Genomic DNA, 18,926 nt, shown 5'->3' with positions numbered 1-18,926 from the left:
GATTTCTTTGTGTGGTATCTTTCCGTGGTATATGTATGTGTGTACATGTTTTGTATAGATTCATGCATGCCACAGTGCATGTGTGAAGTTCAGAGGACATCCAGGGCTATAGGCGGTCCATCTTGAGACAGGTCTCTTGTTCACCAGTCTACACTAGATGAGCTGATCTGTTTGGTTTCCCTGGTCTCTGCCTTCCATCAATTGGGAGCTTTGGACTTATGAAGTGCTACTGTGCTAAGTGTAAACTGCTGGGGTTCAGACTCTGGTCCTCATGACTGCATAGCAAGCATTCTACCCACTGAGCCATCTCCCCAGCCCATAAGGTGAGAACTCTAAATTTCCCTTTAAGTGAATCAAGGTCCAAGATAAGCATTTGGCTGTGGATGCAGGGCTTTATTTAGGTCATGGGGCTTTCTGACCTGCCTGTCTCATTTCTGGCTCCAGCCTTCAACAAGAGTCTTCCAAGGAGAGAATGGAGCATAATGTGACCAGGTAACAAAAATTTCAAGGGAAGAATATGTTCTTAGACTTTAAGAACATATTTAATAAATACGGCATGACTAGCATAAAAGCATGACGCAGTGCAAACCTGTTAACATCAAAAGGCAGGATGTAATGACTTGGATATTTTATTTTGACTTTACATGCGGTGTTAAAAACCCAAAGTACATATTATTTACACATCCACAATACAAGTTTACAAGATATCTATACACGTTAAAGTACTCTATAAAACAGTATAGAGCCACTTCACTTTAGGGTTATTTTTTTATGCCGTACCATTAAAAAAGATACAATCTGTGTTTACCTTTGCACAAATGGATAAAGCATTTAAAATTAAATTAACAGAATAGAGACTAGAATCCATGTTAGAAATTTCAACATAAATACTGATAGAACTCACAGTACAAACTCTAAGGCAGCACAATGTTACAAAATGTTATCGGGGTCACACAGAGTTACCACGCTGGGATTAATATTGGTAAGGTAAATGCAAACAACATTGTTGGTGGCAGATGTGTAGTGCTTATTGTTGGTTGGTTTAATTGATTATTAAACTGTAATATTTTTAGTTGCAAAGCTGAAGGGTTTCAGCTTTGGAGCTTCCAGAAGATCACAGGGAATCATTTTTCTATAGAAAAGAATGTTCTTGAAGGAAAAGATCAACCGCATCAGTACTCTACATCCTGTATAAAAATGATCTGGTGTCTTGTACCCCATCCTCCCCCAAGTAATGCAGACCATGGTCACTGTCCCAAGATATCACTTGAACTCCGCCTGACTGGCTCAGGAGCCTTCCTTAGCTGTGGACATTTCTAGAGTAAGTTGGGTAAATGACTGGGTGATGTGCAGTGGGTTAACCAAAGCTGTCAGTAGGCTACACACCTGCAGCCATCAGTGGGCTCTGCCAAGCTACATAGAAACGACTCTAGACATGGTTTCCGCAGGTGCCACATAACCTGGGAACCCTCATCTGACTTCACATTATCAGAACAGCAGGGGATGGAATGTTTATCATGGCAAGGGTGGGTGCTGCTTCTGATCCTGGAGGGAAGGGGCGGCGTTGCTCAACAACAAATCGCTCTAGGTGGCTTTATGACTGTATAAGAAGTCCTCAGGTGCTGGCTGCAAAACATTTACAAGTGGCACATGGGAAATGATGCTCTGTAGTGGAAACACTCAACATACCGCGGAACTTCTACCACTCGAGTGAATAAGGCACAAAATGCACAGATCCAGGTAAACTCACATGTGGTATTTACAGTTCACTGTCACTGCCTGCATGACTCATGAGCAAAATCCTCACAGGACACACATGGAGGAAGGATCATCGAGAGCTCTACAGATCCTCCCTGCTAAGCCAACTGTAATTCCTGTTCTGTCTGTCTGTCTGTCTGTCTCTTTCTTTTGTCCTACTTTTGGTTTCTCTTTTGCCTTGGGAGTTGGGGGTGAGAGGAGTTAAGAGAGGACATTTTTTACTGTATGGAAAATAAAATAACACAATCAAAATAAAAGCCTGTAAGTGTGTCTAAGGTTGAGTAGCGTGCCCCAGGCTTTGATTCACAGTGGACAGGTAAATGTTACTATTGAATACTGGTAGATACATCAAAGATACCTCTTAATTTCTCTAAGTTCTTAAGCTGGCAAGGCTGGAATAGACGTTCTGATGGATAGCAGCACAAAATTATTTAGAACGCTTAAATGTTCTGACACCGGGTACCATATGTTAATCACTTGACAGTCAAAGAAGCCTTGTCTATTCCTGATCAGAGCCGAACACGATGGACCGGTGTAGGAGGATGTTAGTGCTTGTTCAGTCATGCTTACTGTAAACAACTCCATAGTACAAAAGATGCAATGGGCACCTAAATCAATTCTAATGGGTAGATCTCTCTCTCTCTCTCTCTCTCTCTCTCTCTCTCTCTCTCTCACACACACACACACACACACACACACACACACACACACACTCGCCCCTCTCTTAACATAGTTTGTTGGTGGCATTGAAAAACAAAACAAAACAAAAAAATAAAACAAAACAGTGCCACACTCAGAAAATAAAAATTGCTACAGTTTGGGTCAAAGATTGAATTTTCAGCAAACTGCTTGGTAATCTCCAAGCTCATTTTGTTTTGAGACATTCCCATCTTTCCATTTTGACATTTGTGCAAGAGGCAAGGTGAATGCATACATATTAAAATGTTCACATTTAATGGGAAGACCACACAGAATGGCAGTCTACATTGAACCCATTTTCAAGTATTTGTTCAGTCTTCTGAGTACTGTATCAGCTCTTTACACTGGTGAAGGGAGCCTTCCCTGGCTACACATCCCTTCTGCTTCAAACGAAAGAAATGGAGTGAGCAGGACCTCCCTTCGTTTCCGGCAAGTACACAGAAGCCTTGCTGTAGTAGCTACATGTGGCAAGTTCTGGTGTTACCAAAGTGACAGAGTTTCTTTGGCTACTTGTTTCTCTTAAAATACAAGCAGGTATCTCATCTGAAGGTACCCTCACAGCTTCCTCGCAACAGCAGGGACAGGATAAAGCCACACGGGAATAGCATACTTGAGGCCTAGTACGTGTACTTGTTCAGTGGTCTGACAGATGTGGTTTGCGGAACAAAGGAAGGCTTTGGTGGCACATCAGGTTTTAAGGATGGTGTCCTCTTTAGTCCCGTCCTGGGGAGGGTGCCATTACTGGTATAGCTGCTCTGTCTGGAGAGGGAGGGCTGCAGATGAACACTCACCGGTGTCCCCTGAATATAGTCCACCTTCGCCCCTGTTGGGGTGGGCATATAGCCTCCACGGTTCATACTCGGCTGTCTAGATAACAAAACACCATTTGGTGAGTTTAAGTTTTTAGGCACGGCAGATATAGAGTGCCTCTGGGAGGAATTTTTGTGATAACCCCTTTGTCTTTCCAGAGAAGTCATTGGCACCCCAGGAGTGGTGGGGACATCTACTCTCTTGGTTGGACTATTTCTGGGGAGTGTGGAGGGAGGGGAGTATAGAGATGCCTCCCGGTTAGGGACCTTGGGTGGGACCTCAGCCATTGGTCCCACCGGGTCCAGCATGAGGGTTTGATGAGCCATATGGATCTCTCCCAGGATGGCTTTGGGGTTACTGTTTGGGTCATTTAGATGCTTCAGGAGATCATTGAGAGTATTCCTGGAATCCACAGACCGCCGGTGCTCCCGCTTACTGGATGACTTCGTAAGAGGGTGATCCATGCTCTGAAGCTTCTTTTCGGCTTTGTGGGCATTCGAGTTGGAGAAGGATGTATTGTAGTCGTGAGTGGCGTTTGGAAGAACGATGGCACTGGGGATATGCCCGTGACTCAATGGGGAATGGGGTGGAGGACTAGAAGGAAAAAACTGGGGGTGTTCTTTCCTTGAAGCACCGTGGCTGTGGGCCTTCTCAGAGTGGCTCTTCATGGCCTGCAGGGTCTTCTGGTGGAGGACAGGTGTGGATTCCGGCGTGGGGAGAGCAGCCAGCTCGGGAGGCTGGCCTCTGTGGTCCACGGCCATGGACTTTGTATCCGTGTTTGGTGGCAGTTCCTTCCGACTGGTCAGCAGGTTGCTGTAGAGTTTGGGAGAATCAATGTTCTGCTGGTATTCCTTGACGGGGCTGTCAAAGAGGCCGTTCAGCTTGGCGAAGCTTCCGCTGGAGTCTGTGCACGACTGGGCGGATTCTGCGTCTTTATGGATCTTTCTGTTCTTCCGAACGAACATGTCACGGTAGCAGTACACGGCCACTCCTGCGATGAACGCGCCCAAGACAAAAGCGGCAAACACGCAGGTGATGAGGACATTCATGTGGACCATCTGATTGGATTCTCCAGACTGGACTTCCCACCGTACACCTGCAACAGACACGGGAAGGCTTTGAACAAAATGCTTTTTTAAAAAATATATTAAATATAAAATAGCTTATATTGAATCAATACTACCTTCAAACTCCATATGCCTAGCTTACGAGAGCAAGAAGACATCAAACTTTCACAGTATTCCACCCCCCCGCCCCCTGAAGTCACAATTAAATTTCCAGAAACACGTATGCTTGCTGTTCAAGTCCTTGGTGTAGACTTCTCTCTCCTTTCACCCCATCTCTTACGCAGTTGTTAGGAATTTTAAGTTTCTATCTAGAGAGCGAGTTAGAACAGTTCAGGAAACATGTACCTTACGATGCTCACCTAATTCTTAAACCAGGATTAAAGAGTTGCTGCTGGGGTTAAGCAGAGGTCCAAATTAACAAACACACACATCACGCTCCAATAGCTATGCTAAGACAGTTGGGTTAACTGGGACAGAAACATAACTGGTCACAAGCACAAGGCAAGAACTTGGTCAGTGTTAAGTACAAATGTATACTCGTGCATTTGTCTTCACGTTCTGTTTTGAAATTTCATCTTGGGATGAAATATTCATAAAGTATCTACTATGTAAGGACACTGGACAGGGTAAGAAAATAATTCTCTATGTATTAGTTTAAAAATATCCTTAAATTATCTGGAGGCATTTGAGAAATACTTAAATTAGACCTAGAAAGGGAAGAGTGAGTTAGTTTGTAATTATTGGAAATTTTAATGCAACCACAGACATCTAACAATTGGTTAGCGAAAGTTAGGCGAAGAGGTCTTCAAGTCTGTTACATGTTCTACATGCAGCCAACTGAGTCAGAGGGACTGGGAAGGTTCTCTGGCATTAAGTGAGTAATAAGGCCCTTGAATATTAGTTGCTTTCAATCAGTTGCCAAAGCTGTGGAATTTAATGGTGTTGTGAAAGACCAGGAGAGAAAAGAACAAAGAAATGGTATTACTGAAAGAAATCAAAACAGAAATAATGATTATAAAATTGTTTGCAATGAAAATATAAATAAAACAAACAAAACAAAACAAAATCAACAGAAGTAAATCATAAATGACAAGGCAGTGCCATAGAACTGGCTGGAAACCTGATACCATAGCTTACACATGAGGGGACAGACACTTTTTTTTTCCTAGAGTATTAAATCTTACAAGCAAATTGATCATACAGCTTTTAAACTTCACCTATTATGGGCTGAACGTAGTAATTACAGACAAGTACTATGCCACCCTTTGCCACTTGTGGCATTTGGACAACTTGTCACCCTGCATATCCTTTCCACATTACATCTGCAGATGAAGCTAAGAAGGGGCTGAGATAGCCTCCCAGATAAAAATATTTGGTAACAGGTATTTGTCATCTGCGAGCTTTTGTCCTTTGATATTGAGAGGGTGACCCTCAGAATCCTCTGATATTCAGCAGGCTCTCAGCATCTGCCAGCAGAACCCAATACAGATTAGATTGTCTGAGTGGCTGTCTCAGGAGCCATGTCGTGGGCAGGAATGTACTCAGACTTAAAAACCACAGGAGAGCAAAGTCACTGTGGCCAGAGGGACTGCTGCTCGACTTTAGTTTCACCTCTGAGAGCCAGGCTAGGGATCAGGTTTCCATGCAGTCAGAGATGAAGTGCCTGGCCAGGCCTTACCCTTTGGGATACCTGATATAGTATCAGTAAAATCAGAAGTATTTGGGTCATCTTGAACTACAAATTTCCGGGAGCTCGTCAGTTTAGGTCTCCAGGTATCAATCACTTTAGATGTAATTTCTGGGCTACTTGCCACAGTGGTAACAGAAGATGAGGATACCTCCATGTCTGTGGTGGCAAACAGATGACCATTAACATGGCTAGCGTCAAGAAGACTTTTCTGATTGCATCCTTGCATTTGAAAGTCAAGTACGTATTCTCAGAAATCCTGTCCTAGAATTTGGTAAAAGCCCCCTCAGGGGAACGAAACCAGATTTTTTTTTTCTTCTTGCAAGAGAGGTGTAAAATCTAAAAGCTGACAATGAAGACACATTATGCAGATTTCCAAAGTAAAAGACAGGTGAACATTCCTAATGAAGCCTCCTCGTGGAAAAGTATCCTAAGCCCCAACTTGGGCAGACTCTGGCTCTCTCCAGCTAGCTCTCGGGATCATTTATTTGTGATGTGTAATGTACAGAGGACCTTTGTGAACGGCTGGGGTCTCTATACGCTTTCCTTCCCCGGAGAAGCTATAATGGAATTACATTTAGAAAATATCTGGTCAGGTCCAAGTAAACAGTTGGTCTTGGACCTGATAAACCTGTTCTGCCTAAGAGGCCGCCATTCTGCTTCCCCAAGGCCTCTCTGTCCATCTGTAGGTTTCTCAATGCACCGTGAGACTCCATCCACAAACCTTGCTGTGTTCTCCGAAATACTTGGGGAGTTTCTTCCAAAGAGTTAGCAGTAACCCATGCACAAGCAATGGTATGTATACACTGAATAAGGATGTTGGGATACATGAGACAGGCCATCCTTTTCTCCCCCCTGAGAGATGGAACTGATGTGACCCCTAATGCAGCATAGTCTGAGGAGCAACTGAACCTTTCCGTGTCTATTGCGAGCTTTAGCCTAGTAGATGTCCATGAATATATAAGCATACGCTTTTAGACATGGTACGGACTGACCTAATAGTTACAGGAAGAGACCTCGAAACAAACACAGATAGATGTGCACGGTACATCTTAGAAAATCAAAATCCAGCTTCATTCAACTGAAGCTAGCTTCTTTCACACCACTGAGAACACAACATTCAGAGATTCCTGGGATTGCCACAAAAACATTCAAAAAAAGATCTTTAGAACTTAAAAATACACATTTTTGAAAAATGTGTATTGTTCATTCCTTGTTTGTATGAAAGGTGGGGAGAGAAGGGGAAAATTATGCAATTCTGTCATCCATGGGATAGAGATGGCCAGAGGGAGCATTCACAATGCAAAGGGTCGAGAGAAGGGAGCTGGGTGGCTGGCGTGCAATTGAAATGCAGAATATGTCACCCCATTGGACTTTCCTTAAGGATGTGCCTTGGTCAATGATGAACCATTCCATGCTACACACGGGTGGAGGGCTGAGTAAGAAAACATCTCTCAGGACCTTCAGAGGGTTATGAGTCAAAGCAGAAAAATGGAGGGCTGCCAAACTGCGCAAAAGGAGGGGGGTGGGGAAGAGGGCAGAAAATGCTAAACTGAAGGAAAGAAAAGACTGTTAATTCAAAAAAATTAAAAAAAACTAACCAGATGTTGGACCGCCAAATATTTTGTAATCTGGTGTAGTTGAAGGAGGCAAACTTTCTAAAGGGATTAAAGGAACACGTCATCAGTGAAGAGTAACGGAAAGAAAGCAAAAAAGTTCACGAACTCCAAGTAACAGAGAAAAGTCCAAAGAAAAGACTACAAACTAGAAGTTTACTGGTTACACTACCTTTCTCTAGACTGTTGTTTATTTACAAAAGTGCAAATGGCGAAGGAAAAGAAAAAAGTCAGAATCTCTTCTAATGGACCCCATGACCAAAGAGCTCAGCTTTTTCCAAGTTTACGTTAAATGCTAGGTGCTATGTGTCCCGAGTCATTATCAAGGCTGCTTGTAAAATAATGTTTGCGTGCAAATGCGGTCCAAAGGAGTAGCAGAGGCCAGGGAGGCGTCTGTCTTACCGTGGCAGTCCCCTAGGTGGGCTGTGTTGCCGTACTCCGTGTCCTGCTCATATCCTCCAGGGCTGTGGTTATGGAAAGCAAAGAAGTCTTCGGTTAACAGCCTTCATAGGGACAAGGGACAACCAGGACAGAGCCGAGAACACAGACTGGTTAGTGAGAGTCAGCAGAGAGAGTGCACTAACGATTCAACACGCTTGCCAACGGAATTAGTTTAACAAGGGTGCCTAAGAGAGCAAAACTGTCTCTCTTCACAATCTACTGCCCTCAAGGCTTGTTGTATCTAAATCTCATTCCCCTCTCAAATTTTAGATCATCTTTTTTAAAACTCCCCCTCCCCCCCCCCCCCACACCAGACCAAGAAATGAAGGAAAAGAAAAGCAGTAGAGCTGGGGCTAAAGCATTTTGTTTTTAAGCTGTTGCTACCCTGAGAGAAAATGGCTTGGTGGTCCAGTGTACTTACAGCATCCCTAGGGTCACTCTCTCACAAACTCCCTGGCTTAACCAACCACAGTACGGGTCACGTGATGCAATGCAAGACCTGGAGAAACAAACAAACAAACCGTGATGTGGATCCTTCTCGTGAGCACAGGACTCGCCACTGAGAGAGCAGGAATGCGTAAGAACAAGGGGGCTTACTTTTTACACGATCCGTAGCGCTCACAGCGGCTGAGGGGGATGCGGACCACGCAGCTAGAGAAGGCCACGTATAAAGCATGGTGATCCTTGTCCAGCTGTAATGAGACCACCTTTCTGTCCTCCTCACTCTCGGCGCTGCACCTATGTGGTGGTTACATTTTGGAAACATACACTGAAGTCAAGCCTGCAGCAACTCATACAAGAGGCGTGATTTGGCAGCCAACCAAACCAAGTGCCTAATTTGAGAAATAATAATGATGGGATATATAGCTCTATGATTTTTTTTGTGTACATGGTTACATTTCAGGCTGAACAAAGAAAGGGTCTTTAAAATTGCTTTCCTGGCTGAATGAGGTTGCAGCTGTGAAGGACTTGTCAGACTCTAAAAAACTAGAAAGGATGGCATTCTAATGTGTTTAAATCCTCCCACACTAGAGGCCTCTGGGCGTCTCCTGTATTCAACTTCTCTCGCTCACTCTTTATGTGCTTTAATTGTCCAAACCATCTCGCTAAACTCTTAAGTATACTCTCTGTGTGCATGCTTACGACCAACTGTGCCACATGCAGCATCCCAAAATAGATCTGCAAGGTAAGACAGTGCTAAAATGTTCTCATTTGTCACAGGTGAGGAAGGGGGGGGGGGTGCCTTATTTTTAAACTCATCAGCTGTTCACCCTCCTGGCCCCAGTGGGCTTACAAAAACAAACAAGGCTGAAAAGCATTTCAATGGAGCGAGGTAAATAATAAAGAAGAAATAAAACCCAAATGGAACCTGCAAAAAGCACCACTAATTAAGAAGTCTGAAAGGAAAATGGCCAGATGAGAAAATGGCCAGTCATTTGGAGGGGGGGTGGTAGGGCTAAAAAGAATTCTCTCAAAGCATACTTACTTGGCTGGGTTATAAGCTTCAATCTCTTCGAGTAATACACTGTCATTCAGAGAGAAAGGACTGGTCTTTGCCAAAACTTTAAGTACCACGCCAGCTTCAGAGCCAACAAAGATGACTGTGTAGTTTTGGTATGGCCCTGCTGAACGGTCCACTTCGATGGCTGTCAACCTGTACCTAGTGGGGGAAAGAGGCGGGTCAGATCAGGAGGCCTGTGACAGGAGAGAAGGGTAGGAGTAGACGACCTGTGGTCTCACCTGACCCGTGTCTTTGTGAACCAGGGCTCATCGGCAATGGGTGGGACGGCAGAGTCCATCAGCGGGTGGGACTTGATGAAAGCCAGGGTGTCATCTGGAAAGTCGATGGAGGTCTTGTAAGCTTCTGCGAGGCCGTGTTTGGCACAACAGCCAGGCCTGAAACGAAAACAGCAACTTTTGATCATTTTCTCGCATGCTGGATTTAAGGGGTAAGCACACATTCTGTAGAGAAGAGGTCAAGAAAGGAAGGAGGGACAGAAAAACTAGAGCAGTAATGTCATTTCCCAGAATTTTATGGGCATTTGCAGAGCCAAATGCACAGGGTATAACAGGATAACATGTATTGGCCTCGGAGGGATGCCCTGCTGGGGTGGGAGGTTGAATGACAGATATTAAGATGGTCCTGATGTTCAGGGGGGAGGAAGGCTGTTCAATAAAACAAACCTTTGCCTCTTTTCTTTACCTTGGTTTTGGTACTTTGTCTTCGGGAACTGCTGTCCAAACAGAGTCTGGGGTTTTCTGCTCTTTGAACCGCCCTTTGAACACTTTCTCAATGTCGTCCATGCTAAAGGCACAGACTGCAGAACCAGGAATGCTGAAAAGTGATACAATCATAAGGACGAGGCTGACAGTGGGGGCCATGCCCAGTTCCCACAGGGAGCATGGAGCCCCTGGTGGGGGGGCGGGGTTCTGCTTGTTCCCACCTGTTGAGCTGTGTGGTGAAGACCCCAACCACAGTGGGGATGCCATTGATTTGGATTATGTCTGTTATAGACTGCAGGACGTCGAAGTAGAAAAAGGAATCTCCAGGAACGGAGCAGTTCAGCCGAGCCTTAAGGAAGGAAGTCCAGTGTTTCTCCAGGACCCGCTGTGAGCCACCCATGTCGTTTTTACAAATGCGAGCCACGCGGGAATACACAGCCTGCCCAGAGACAAGAACCAAGCCATGAGGACTGTGAGCACAGAAGAGGAACACAACAAAATGCTGCCACTCAAGGGAGGGACACAAACAGAAACCAAAGGAAACAAAAGAAAATAGATGTCTGGCTCAGAACCAGCCACCTCCTCCCTGTACTGCCGCACAGTTAGAATGCATGAAGAGCTTTTCTCACTCTGACAAGCATGCTCCGTGAGACCTGAGCGATCTATCTTCCCAGCTAGATGAAAACCATGGCTGTGCGTCTGCCTCTAACTTTGTCTACTGCTTCTCATATTATTAATAAGATGTGTGGTCCTTGAATGTGGTCGTAGAAGAGTCTGCAATACTTAAGGGGCACGTGGGCTTTTACAGAAACACTCCAAATTGAACAGGGGTTCCCATTCTCCATTCTGCCTTTGACACGGGAAAGGATGAGACCATCAATGGCTTTCTAAAGAGTAAAAAAGGCCTCCACTTTCTATGGTGATAGAAATAAAAATATGAAAGCTTTTGAAAGCCCGAGGAGGCAGCTGTTCCCACTCTAAGCATTGTGAAGTATTTCCCAGCAGTTAGCGGTACCATCAGCAACCCAGCTCCCTTACTCGCCCTTAAATGCACTCAAGTGAGCCCTTTGAAACAGCACAGGAGAGCACCCATCACCCTTCCAGAGTGGGTGCGATTTCGTTCAGCTTAAGTCCACAGTGTGCACGTCAAACACATATACTTGCCTTGCCTAAGTTATTATGTTCCACGGCGATTTCTCTGAAGAAGAAATAGACATAGTTTCCATATTCTATGGCATGAAGGAAGTGTGGTTCTGAAAGAAAATTGAAAACAAACCATTCTTGAAGGATAATTCAGTTAGTGGAGGACCCCCAACTGTCGGCTCTGTTATATAACCATACTTGGAGCCATGATTCTAAGGCATCCTGATATGGGCGTGTTCAAGCTTCAAGAGCCCGTGTCTTTAAAGTCAGCTAATGGACTGTAAAAAAGAAAAAGGCCTGCAGCGAACTGAGCTACAGCAAAGGTCTTTGTTTTAACAGATTTATTCATTAACCTCTTTAACTAGGGAAGAAAAATCTCATATTGAGAATTTTTTAAAACCCTTGATTTTTCAGAATTTAATGAACAAGATGGCTCTATAAATATGAACTCATCAATTCTCACTAATAAAGTTTCAAAATGGGTAGACGTGTATAGGAAGGTAGTATTGTGGTATGGGAGGGTAGTGCTGTAAGCATTTGGAGTTAGGACAATTTGTCACACAAAGACAAAGCATCTACTTGTTCACTTTTGCTTTGGCCACTTGCATGACTGCCTGAACGAACTTATTCCCTGACATATCTACTAGTCTGTTCATTCCCTGCCAATGTCATATTTAATAAGCAAAACTCCATGTGCTCATTCTAGATGAGCAAAGTTATGCTCCGAACTTCCCATTGGCCTTGACTGCTGCTCCCAGTTAAGCCTTCTAACTCTTCCCCCAAGCCCCAAGGCAACGCTCCTTTGGGCACCTTTGATCCACTTGGAATCGTATTTTATTGTGCGAAGGGCAGATCCATCTCCCATGCTTCTGTAAATGACAGCATCACTGGCCAGGAAATCAGCCACTGTGGCAGAATAGAGTTTTCCATCTGAAACCAAAGTTATAATTTGGTAAAATAACCATGATTACTTATAGGGTGTTAGCACAGCTACCCTCTGCAATGTTTCACCTGGCACCATTAGCTATGCAATAAACTACACGAGTGCTCATCCCTCAACCTCTAACTGGCTGTCCTACGATATTACCTAATTTTACAGGTGAAGGATCTAAGCACCCAAAATTAAGCGATGTATTCAGGGTCAGTTAATAATAGAGCCCCGTGTAAGAATACGTATACTTGTCACTGAGATTCACCTGTTGTTTTTTTCACGTATTCTTCTTAATAATTTGTTCGCAGGCTTTAGCCTTTGAAACGTTTGTGTCAAGGTCTCTATCCAAGGTATGAGCTTTGTCTTCCTTTAAATTCTCTTGCATATTCAATGCCATTAATCAGTGATATTCAAAACACTGTAGCTTCTTACCAGCAAAGAGGGCGACATTGGTTTGTCGGGCATCAAACGGGCATCGTGCCAGGCCACTAATTTCTTCCCCATCATACTCTAACGTTCTCAACTACAAGAGAAAAAAAATCGCTTGTGTCACATCTGTTCAATGTACTTGTTTGAAGGTAATATTGCTTTATTTATACTGAAATTCTATTTGAGGGATTCTGTTTTATATTCTCTTATAACGGAGATAAGATAAATCTCTGGGTTACAGCAGAGAAGGTTCAGCTCTAATAGTATACCAGTGAAGGAAATTATAGTTGAGGAGGAAAAAATTCCTCTTATAACCGATACTTACCCTATAGTATCTGCACATCGGGTTGAAAGCATTGGTACCACAGACAAAAACCATCTCATCATTTCTTGGGACAAAGACTTTGATGAAGTTGTGGCATTCATCCTGAAGGAAAAAAAAAAAAAATCACACGGCAGTCAGACATCTCCCATGGTGATGTCATGGTGGCAAAGCCACCGAGAGGAGACTGTGGCAGGCACCCGTCCACTGCACTCACTTTATGCTTGCCTTTCATAGCACAATTTTCTCGATCCTGCTGTCTGGACCTCCACGTCAGCTTCTAGATTAAGCAAGTAAAATCAAAGTTTAGTGTTAACTGGATGCACTTTGAATGGGGGGGGGGGCATTCCTGAAGCTCCGGGGAGTGCGGATACACTCGCCCTCTGTAGCTAGCTGCTCACCTTGCTTGGTATCACCTCTGTTTGGGGGATTTCATTTAAGTTCACTGTATAGACTTGATCCCTGTTGGAAACAAGGCAGTTCAGTCATACCTTGCGAATGCATCAATGCTATATGCTGTTTCTTGTTTCACCTCTACAGATCTGCCATTACTGTGCTTTGAAGATCATCTGGCTTCTCTGTGACTTGAACAAAGTCAACAGGGTACTTTCTCATTAGTGAGATGCTTCTATGCATTGCTGCAGCCAGGACAAGCACAGCCTTTCTCTCCAGGCTTGGGGCAAACTGACTGGGCATAAGCACAGACATATTTCTGATATTTGCCTGAAAAAGTCTAAGTTAAGAAAGAATAAAGAATGATTTCCCCCAACCCCACTGCTTTGGGACAAAATAATGATGTGTGATTTCTGGATGTGACACTGAACGCTTTAACTTTGCTTTCTATCCTGGTACCCAGCACGCTCTTCATGAGAGTATTTTTTGGCTACTTGCAGTTTTTGATCACAATCACATATTAGTTTTTCATGAACTAGACACATTAATGCAAGCACCACAAGAGAAAAGAATTTTAATCTAATAAACCAACGAAAGGAAAATTACCTGCCAGCAATATAAAGTGTGTCTCGAATTTTCAACATCAGCTGAAAGTCCAGCCTGTGCTGCGATTCGTTGCCTGAAGGGCGTCCTCTAAAAACCGGATATTGCCTTGAATCTGCAAGTAAAAATGGGCTAAACCATCAGTCAGGATTACAGAGCTGAAGAATCAATAGCCAGCATTGATTAGCTGTATATAGCACTTGTAGGAAGGGTTTTAACTAAATTCCTCTCTTAAGGTCTTGAATATAAATTAGTAAAAGATGGAGAATTGTCAGCAAATGGTCTTTTTCTTTTTTACTGAAAATATATAATCTCTATGTCTGGGCTGCTGCAGGATGGCGCCCAACAGAACTGGCTCAGTTTCTGCACAGCCGAGGGAAAGACTGCAGATGATTTAATGTGCAAAACATTGTAAAGACATATTAAAATTTGTCTCTGATGCTGAAAATGAATAGACCTAGGCAAAGACAAACAAAAGGCTTCCGTTGCAAACGAGGAAATGGCTTTGTGTGACTTACAGTGATAGTCAACCGTGTTGAGGGGCTCATCGTCTTCTGGGAAGCTGACCGCCCGTAACCTGGAGACCAGAAGGAACAGCACGCAGAACCAAAGCAGAAGGAACCCCATGGTTGGCCAAGAAGAAATCTGAGCTCCCCCTCCTCAGAAGTCCCACTTAGCTACCTAGAAGACAAAAGCATTATGGAAAGACCTTTACGCTGTGGTGAAACTGGTTTCTCGTTTGTAGCCCGCTCAAATTTTTGCCCACCTCTTTCTATAGTTCCCTATTTATCAAGAGACCTAGCAGTGGTAGACAGGTATCTGCAAGAACAGACAAAAGGCAGCACCGAGCCAGGCCTCGCTGAAGCACCTGGTGAGCATATTGAGGCTTTCGGTACATTTGCCAGAATTTTGAAGGCAACTCTTTGTTATCACAGCAAAATCTCCAGAACCCCACACAGAAGGGTTGGCTCCCAACTTGGCAAGGAAGTGGGCAAAAGAGGGATCCGAATTTTAATTAAACTCCAATCTGCATCCCTTCCCCCAGTCCTGAAATACATAGATACAACATGTTTCTTTCTCCCAGGAAAGACCTAAACTGTCTTGAAAAGCCAGAGCTGATGACCTTGTCCTCAGCCACTGTTGCCGTAGAGCATCAAACATCTAGATCTAGCTGCTGCAGGTCCAGCATCGCCGCCCAAGTCACAGTTCTATATTCTGAATTAGGTGTTTTGAAGACCAACGTGGAAAGAGGTCAGTGACCTTGTATTAGGGTGAAAGGGATTGAAAAGAAATAAAATGATTCCATGAAAACCAATCAGTAAAGCAGGGAGTGACAGAGTAGGCCAGCTGGTCCCCAGCCTCTAGGGACACCTAGATTCTAAAGTAAAACCATTCAGACCCAAACCAATACTCTAAGTACACTGCCCTCTTAGTTTTATTGTTTCTGTTTTTGAGCTGTAGGAGGCCTTGGGGACCCTCAAGCTTAACACCTTCCTTTGTTAAATGGGAAAACTAAGGGCTGGCAAAAAGAAGGAATTCACTCTGACTTTCATGGTGACTTTAGGGCAAGGCTGGGGTCTAGATCAGTCAGCTGAGTCCCTGACCAGACATATTGCTCCAAACTAGATTGAGGAAATAAAGGGGCGTGTTTCTTTCAAACAGATGGTATTACAAGGAGACTTTTTGAGAGAAATGGTTATATTCATCATTTTTATTGAAGTTATGTTTCACAGATATTAAATCACACATTAAATATGTACAGTTCCTATAGATCAATAACCCAATAAAACTATGAGAACAGAGTTAAAAGATCTGTAAATGTTAGCAACTCATTGGAAAAAAAAATTGGGTTTTCTGAGCCAATGGGAGAGGCGTGATTGTGAGATACCAAGGGTATGGCTCTTTACACAACCAAAGCTGTCAATGGTTAATATAATAGCTTCTGTTTGTACACTTAAGAACCATGGAGGCAAGTTATAAACAGCCATCTCAAATTCTGGAGAATACAATCATTCAGTAAATTGAAAAAATGTAAATATGCACTGTCCACACGTATTTTCTTTTGAATTAAAGTGTAAGTGTAATACATGAGTAAAACTGTACTTTTAAAAAACAGGCCTAGTTTTCTATGGAGAGAATAATGTTTCTAAAAAAACCTCTGTTGATAGGCAATAGCAGTTAAGTTAATAAACAAAAATGCTTTGCAAAGTATGATGGGGTAGCAATGGTGGCAGCACCATTCTGCACTGAGCTTAGACTGGACAGAACTCTACCATTGCTGGCTAATGGACCCCGGGAACGGGCTTCAATCTCTAAGAGAACCAGACTCCTTATTTATAAAATATGGGAAAAGCACTTCTTCTCACCAAGAAAAAAATGAACTAAATGCACAGTAGATTCTGAGTAAAGTTAGAGCTGTGGCTGGCCAGGCTGACCTCAAGAGTCTGGACAAGGTCTGGTGAAAAGAGGAGCTAAAAACGGGTGGCGATTTATCCAACTTTCCTTGCAAATGAAAGACTATTTAAAAATGCTCAAGGACGACATACAGAATAAATTTTATAGCTGGTTCCTACTTGTCAGTCCTTATCAAACTTTCTCTTAAGAATTTTACCAACTCAACTCCAAGGCAGCTCATATTAATTTGTCCTAGTATTTCTGCCTCCTGTTTTCAGTTGTAACAAGGAACCTTAATCCCTTTGCTACATCTTCCAAGCAGCCTCTCCCTGACTTGTTCCTAATGCTTTCTGTTTGTTCAGACCCTAGACAGTTCTAGCAGCCTAAAAAGACTAATGTGCTCTAAGCACCAAGTTTGCCTGTGGCACCAGTCCCAAACTGCATCTTCCGGATGGAAAGTCACTTGGCTCTTTCTGCCCAGAATCGTGAAAAAGGATCTCAAACACTCATTGCTCCTAAAGAAATGTGGAAATACGTGCACAGAAACAGAAAGTTCTGTGAGGCGCTCTTCCTTGGCTCACATCAGCCAGGCAGCATCTATGCATCCCAGCACCGGAAGCAGCCCTCATCCACAAGAACTGAAGCCAGGCCATGCTGACTCACAGCTAGCCCCTAGCTATGGCTGAACTGTGACATCCTGTAGCTCCTCTGACACTCAAGTCGCCTCTCCCCATACCCTGCCTACAGCCAACCTAATCCTTCATAAATAAGCCCACCACCAATTTGCTTTCTGTTTACAAAGAAAGCTTAATTTACAAAAGATACCATTTTGCTGTTGATGCTACACATAGAAAGTATTTACTGTTGTACTTAGAGCAAAGCAGGTATGTGTGTGTGTCTGTTTGTCAGTGTGTCTGCATGTGTGTGAGAGTGTGCCCATGCACAGAAAGAATGTCAAAATCTGTGAGGGAAATGCACCAAGTAAAGGGCTGAGCCACACAGAATCCCTTCAGTGTATTAGGATTTTTGAAACTTTGTGTCACCCAGGCTGGCTTCACATTTCAGCCTCCTAAGTGTTGGGATGAGAGATGTGTTGCATCATGTCTGGCTTCCTTGCAGAAGAGCTGAAGAACTCTAGGGCTCACTGGAATCAGGACACTAGTTAGGTGAATCGGGCAAGCCAAGAGTCAAACAAACCATGGTAAAGGATGCTAACCGAGGGATAGAAACAGCTAAAAATTGTCTGTGATGTTTACTCCCTGAGTTGGGACTTCAGTTTGTCAAATGTAAAATAGAAACAATTGTCTTCACTATCTCACTGGTCCCTCTGGGAATTAAAGAAGGGGATTCATAGAAGACATCTACCACAGCCTGATTGACAGCAAAATTCTAATAGCTTTTTAGTAAATATTGCACTTTATGGTTTCATCTTATTAGGCAACAGCAATGTGAAGGCTACCCCATCCCCACCCACTGTTAGGCAGAACCGCCTGCAAAACTTGCTGTTTTACCTTCACTATCATGGTGGGGGGTTCCTTTAGGGCAAGGTCCAGTTTCATAAATGCTGACCCTCCAGTGAGGAGGAGAACCAGGTCCTCTAGCTTAAGGAAAGGGCATCCCTGCGGGGCTACTCTATCCAGTCAAAAAGAATGGTGATACGGGAATAAGCATATTTTATCATATTTTAGTCATTACATTACCACTGAGTCAAAAAACAGCACTCTTAAAAGGACTCCCAGGACCCCAGTGCCTGAGTGACAGTGTCCACAGGAGAAGACGGATGCAAGGACTGAGGCTCCACAGTCATGCCTGATTTTACCCTACAGATTGGCCAATTTTTAAGGTTTCTACAAATGAGAACACAAGTAGAAAGAAAAAATATCGATGGTAGTCTGAAAAGAAATATATACAAAAGATCTCCATAAGTAAATAGCAAAAACCTATCATTTATAGCCCCAAAAAGCTGCATCATAGAGAAGGAGAATCAAAGAATCCAAAACAACTTCCAGCAATCTAACCTCCAGGCTGACGGCTGCAGAGTTCGTCCACCCTACAAGTGATGCTGTAATAGTCTCCTCTGAGATTAAAACATCTTTTTGTTTGGTTGGTTGGTTTTTTTCCCCAAGACAGAGTTTCTCTGTATAGCCCTGGCTGTCCTGGAACTCACTTTGTAGACCAGGCTGGCCTCAAACTCAGAAATCTGCCTGCCTCTGCCTCCCGAAAACATCTTATCCTGCAGGGGAACTCCTCAAGCAGGGAGGTGACCACCACCACCACCACCACCACCACCACCACCACCACCAACAACAACAAATATGTTCCAGAACTTTCTGAAATTGACTAGATTCAGTAGTTCCTTCCCTGTTTCCTCTGAGGAAACAGAGCCCAGCAGCAAGAAGGATGGAGAGGA

General features: G+C 43.7%; 1 protein-coding gene across 38 annotated transcripts in view; it reads right to left on the bottom strand.

Annotated features, from left to right (window-relative positions):
- Positions 1 to 594: 594 nt before the first annotated feature.
- Sema6d (sema domain, transmembrane domain (TM), and cytoplasmic domain, (semaphorin) 6D) overlaps positions 595 to 18,926 on the bottom strand; it is a 577,847-nt gene continuing 559,515 nt past the window's right edge. For 4 of the 38 annotated variants that reach the window (XM_011239427.3, XM_030249363.1, XM_030249361.1 and 1 more), the window contains 17 exons: positions 14,641 to 14,803; positions 14,126 to 14,237; positions 13,528 to 13,588; positions 13,344 to 13,406; positions 13,130 to 13,231; positions 12,808 to 12,898; positions 12,255 to 12,374; positions 11,466 to 11,554; positions 10,523 to 10,740; positions 10,282 to 10,413; positions 9,819 to 9,974; positions 9,565 to 9,738; positions 8,676 to 8,816; positions 8,500 to 8,577; positions 8,040 to 8,101; positions 6,013 to 6,180; positions 612 to 4,363 (listed from right to left, as the gene is read on the bottom strand). In XM_011239427.3, the coding sequence (XP_011237729.1) occupies positions 3,075 to 4,363; positions 6,013 to 6,180; positions 8,040 to 8,101; positions 8,500 to 8,577; positions 8,676 to 8,816; positions 9,565 to 9,738; positions 9,819 to 9,974; positions 10,282 to 10,413; positions 10,523 to 10,740; positions 11,466 to 11,554; positions 12,255 to 12,374; positions 12,808 to 12,898; positions 13,130 to 13,231; positions 13,344 to 13,406; positions 13,528 to 13,588; positions 14,126 to 14,237; positions 14,641 to 14,749 (3,165 nt within the window). In that variant the 5' untranslated portion in view covers positions 14,750 to 14,803 and the 3' untranslated portion in view covers positions 612 to 3,074. Of the gene's footprint in view, positions 4,364 to 4,693; positions 4,726 to 6,012; positions 6,181 to 7,622; positions 7,680 to 8,039; positions 8,141 to 8,499; positions 8,578 to 8,675; positions 8,817 to 9,564; positions 9,739 to 9,818; positions 9,975 to 10,281; positions 10,414 to 10,522; positions 10,741 to 11,465; positions 11,555 to 12,254; positions 12,375 to 12,807; positions 12,899 to 13,129; positions 13,232 to 13,343; positions 13,407 to 13,527; positions 13,589 to 14,125; positions 14,238 to 14,640; positions 14,804 to 18,926 lie in introns of those variants that run through there. The other 34 variants (XM_006499113.4, XM_006499111.4, XM_006499114.4 and 31 more) reach the window with 20 other exon arrangements.

Source organism: Mus musculus, chromosome 2 (genome assembly GCF_000001635.26).
Source record: "Mus musculus strain C57BL/6J chromosome 2, GRCm38.p6 C57BL/6J".
NCBI classification, from domain to species: domain Eukaryota; kingdom Metazoa; phylum Chordata; class Mammalia; order Rodentia; family Muridae; genus Mus; species Mus musculus.
The sequence above is the reverse complement of the archived record's forward strand: the minus strand, read 5'-3'. Positions and strand labels throughout refer to the sequence as shown.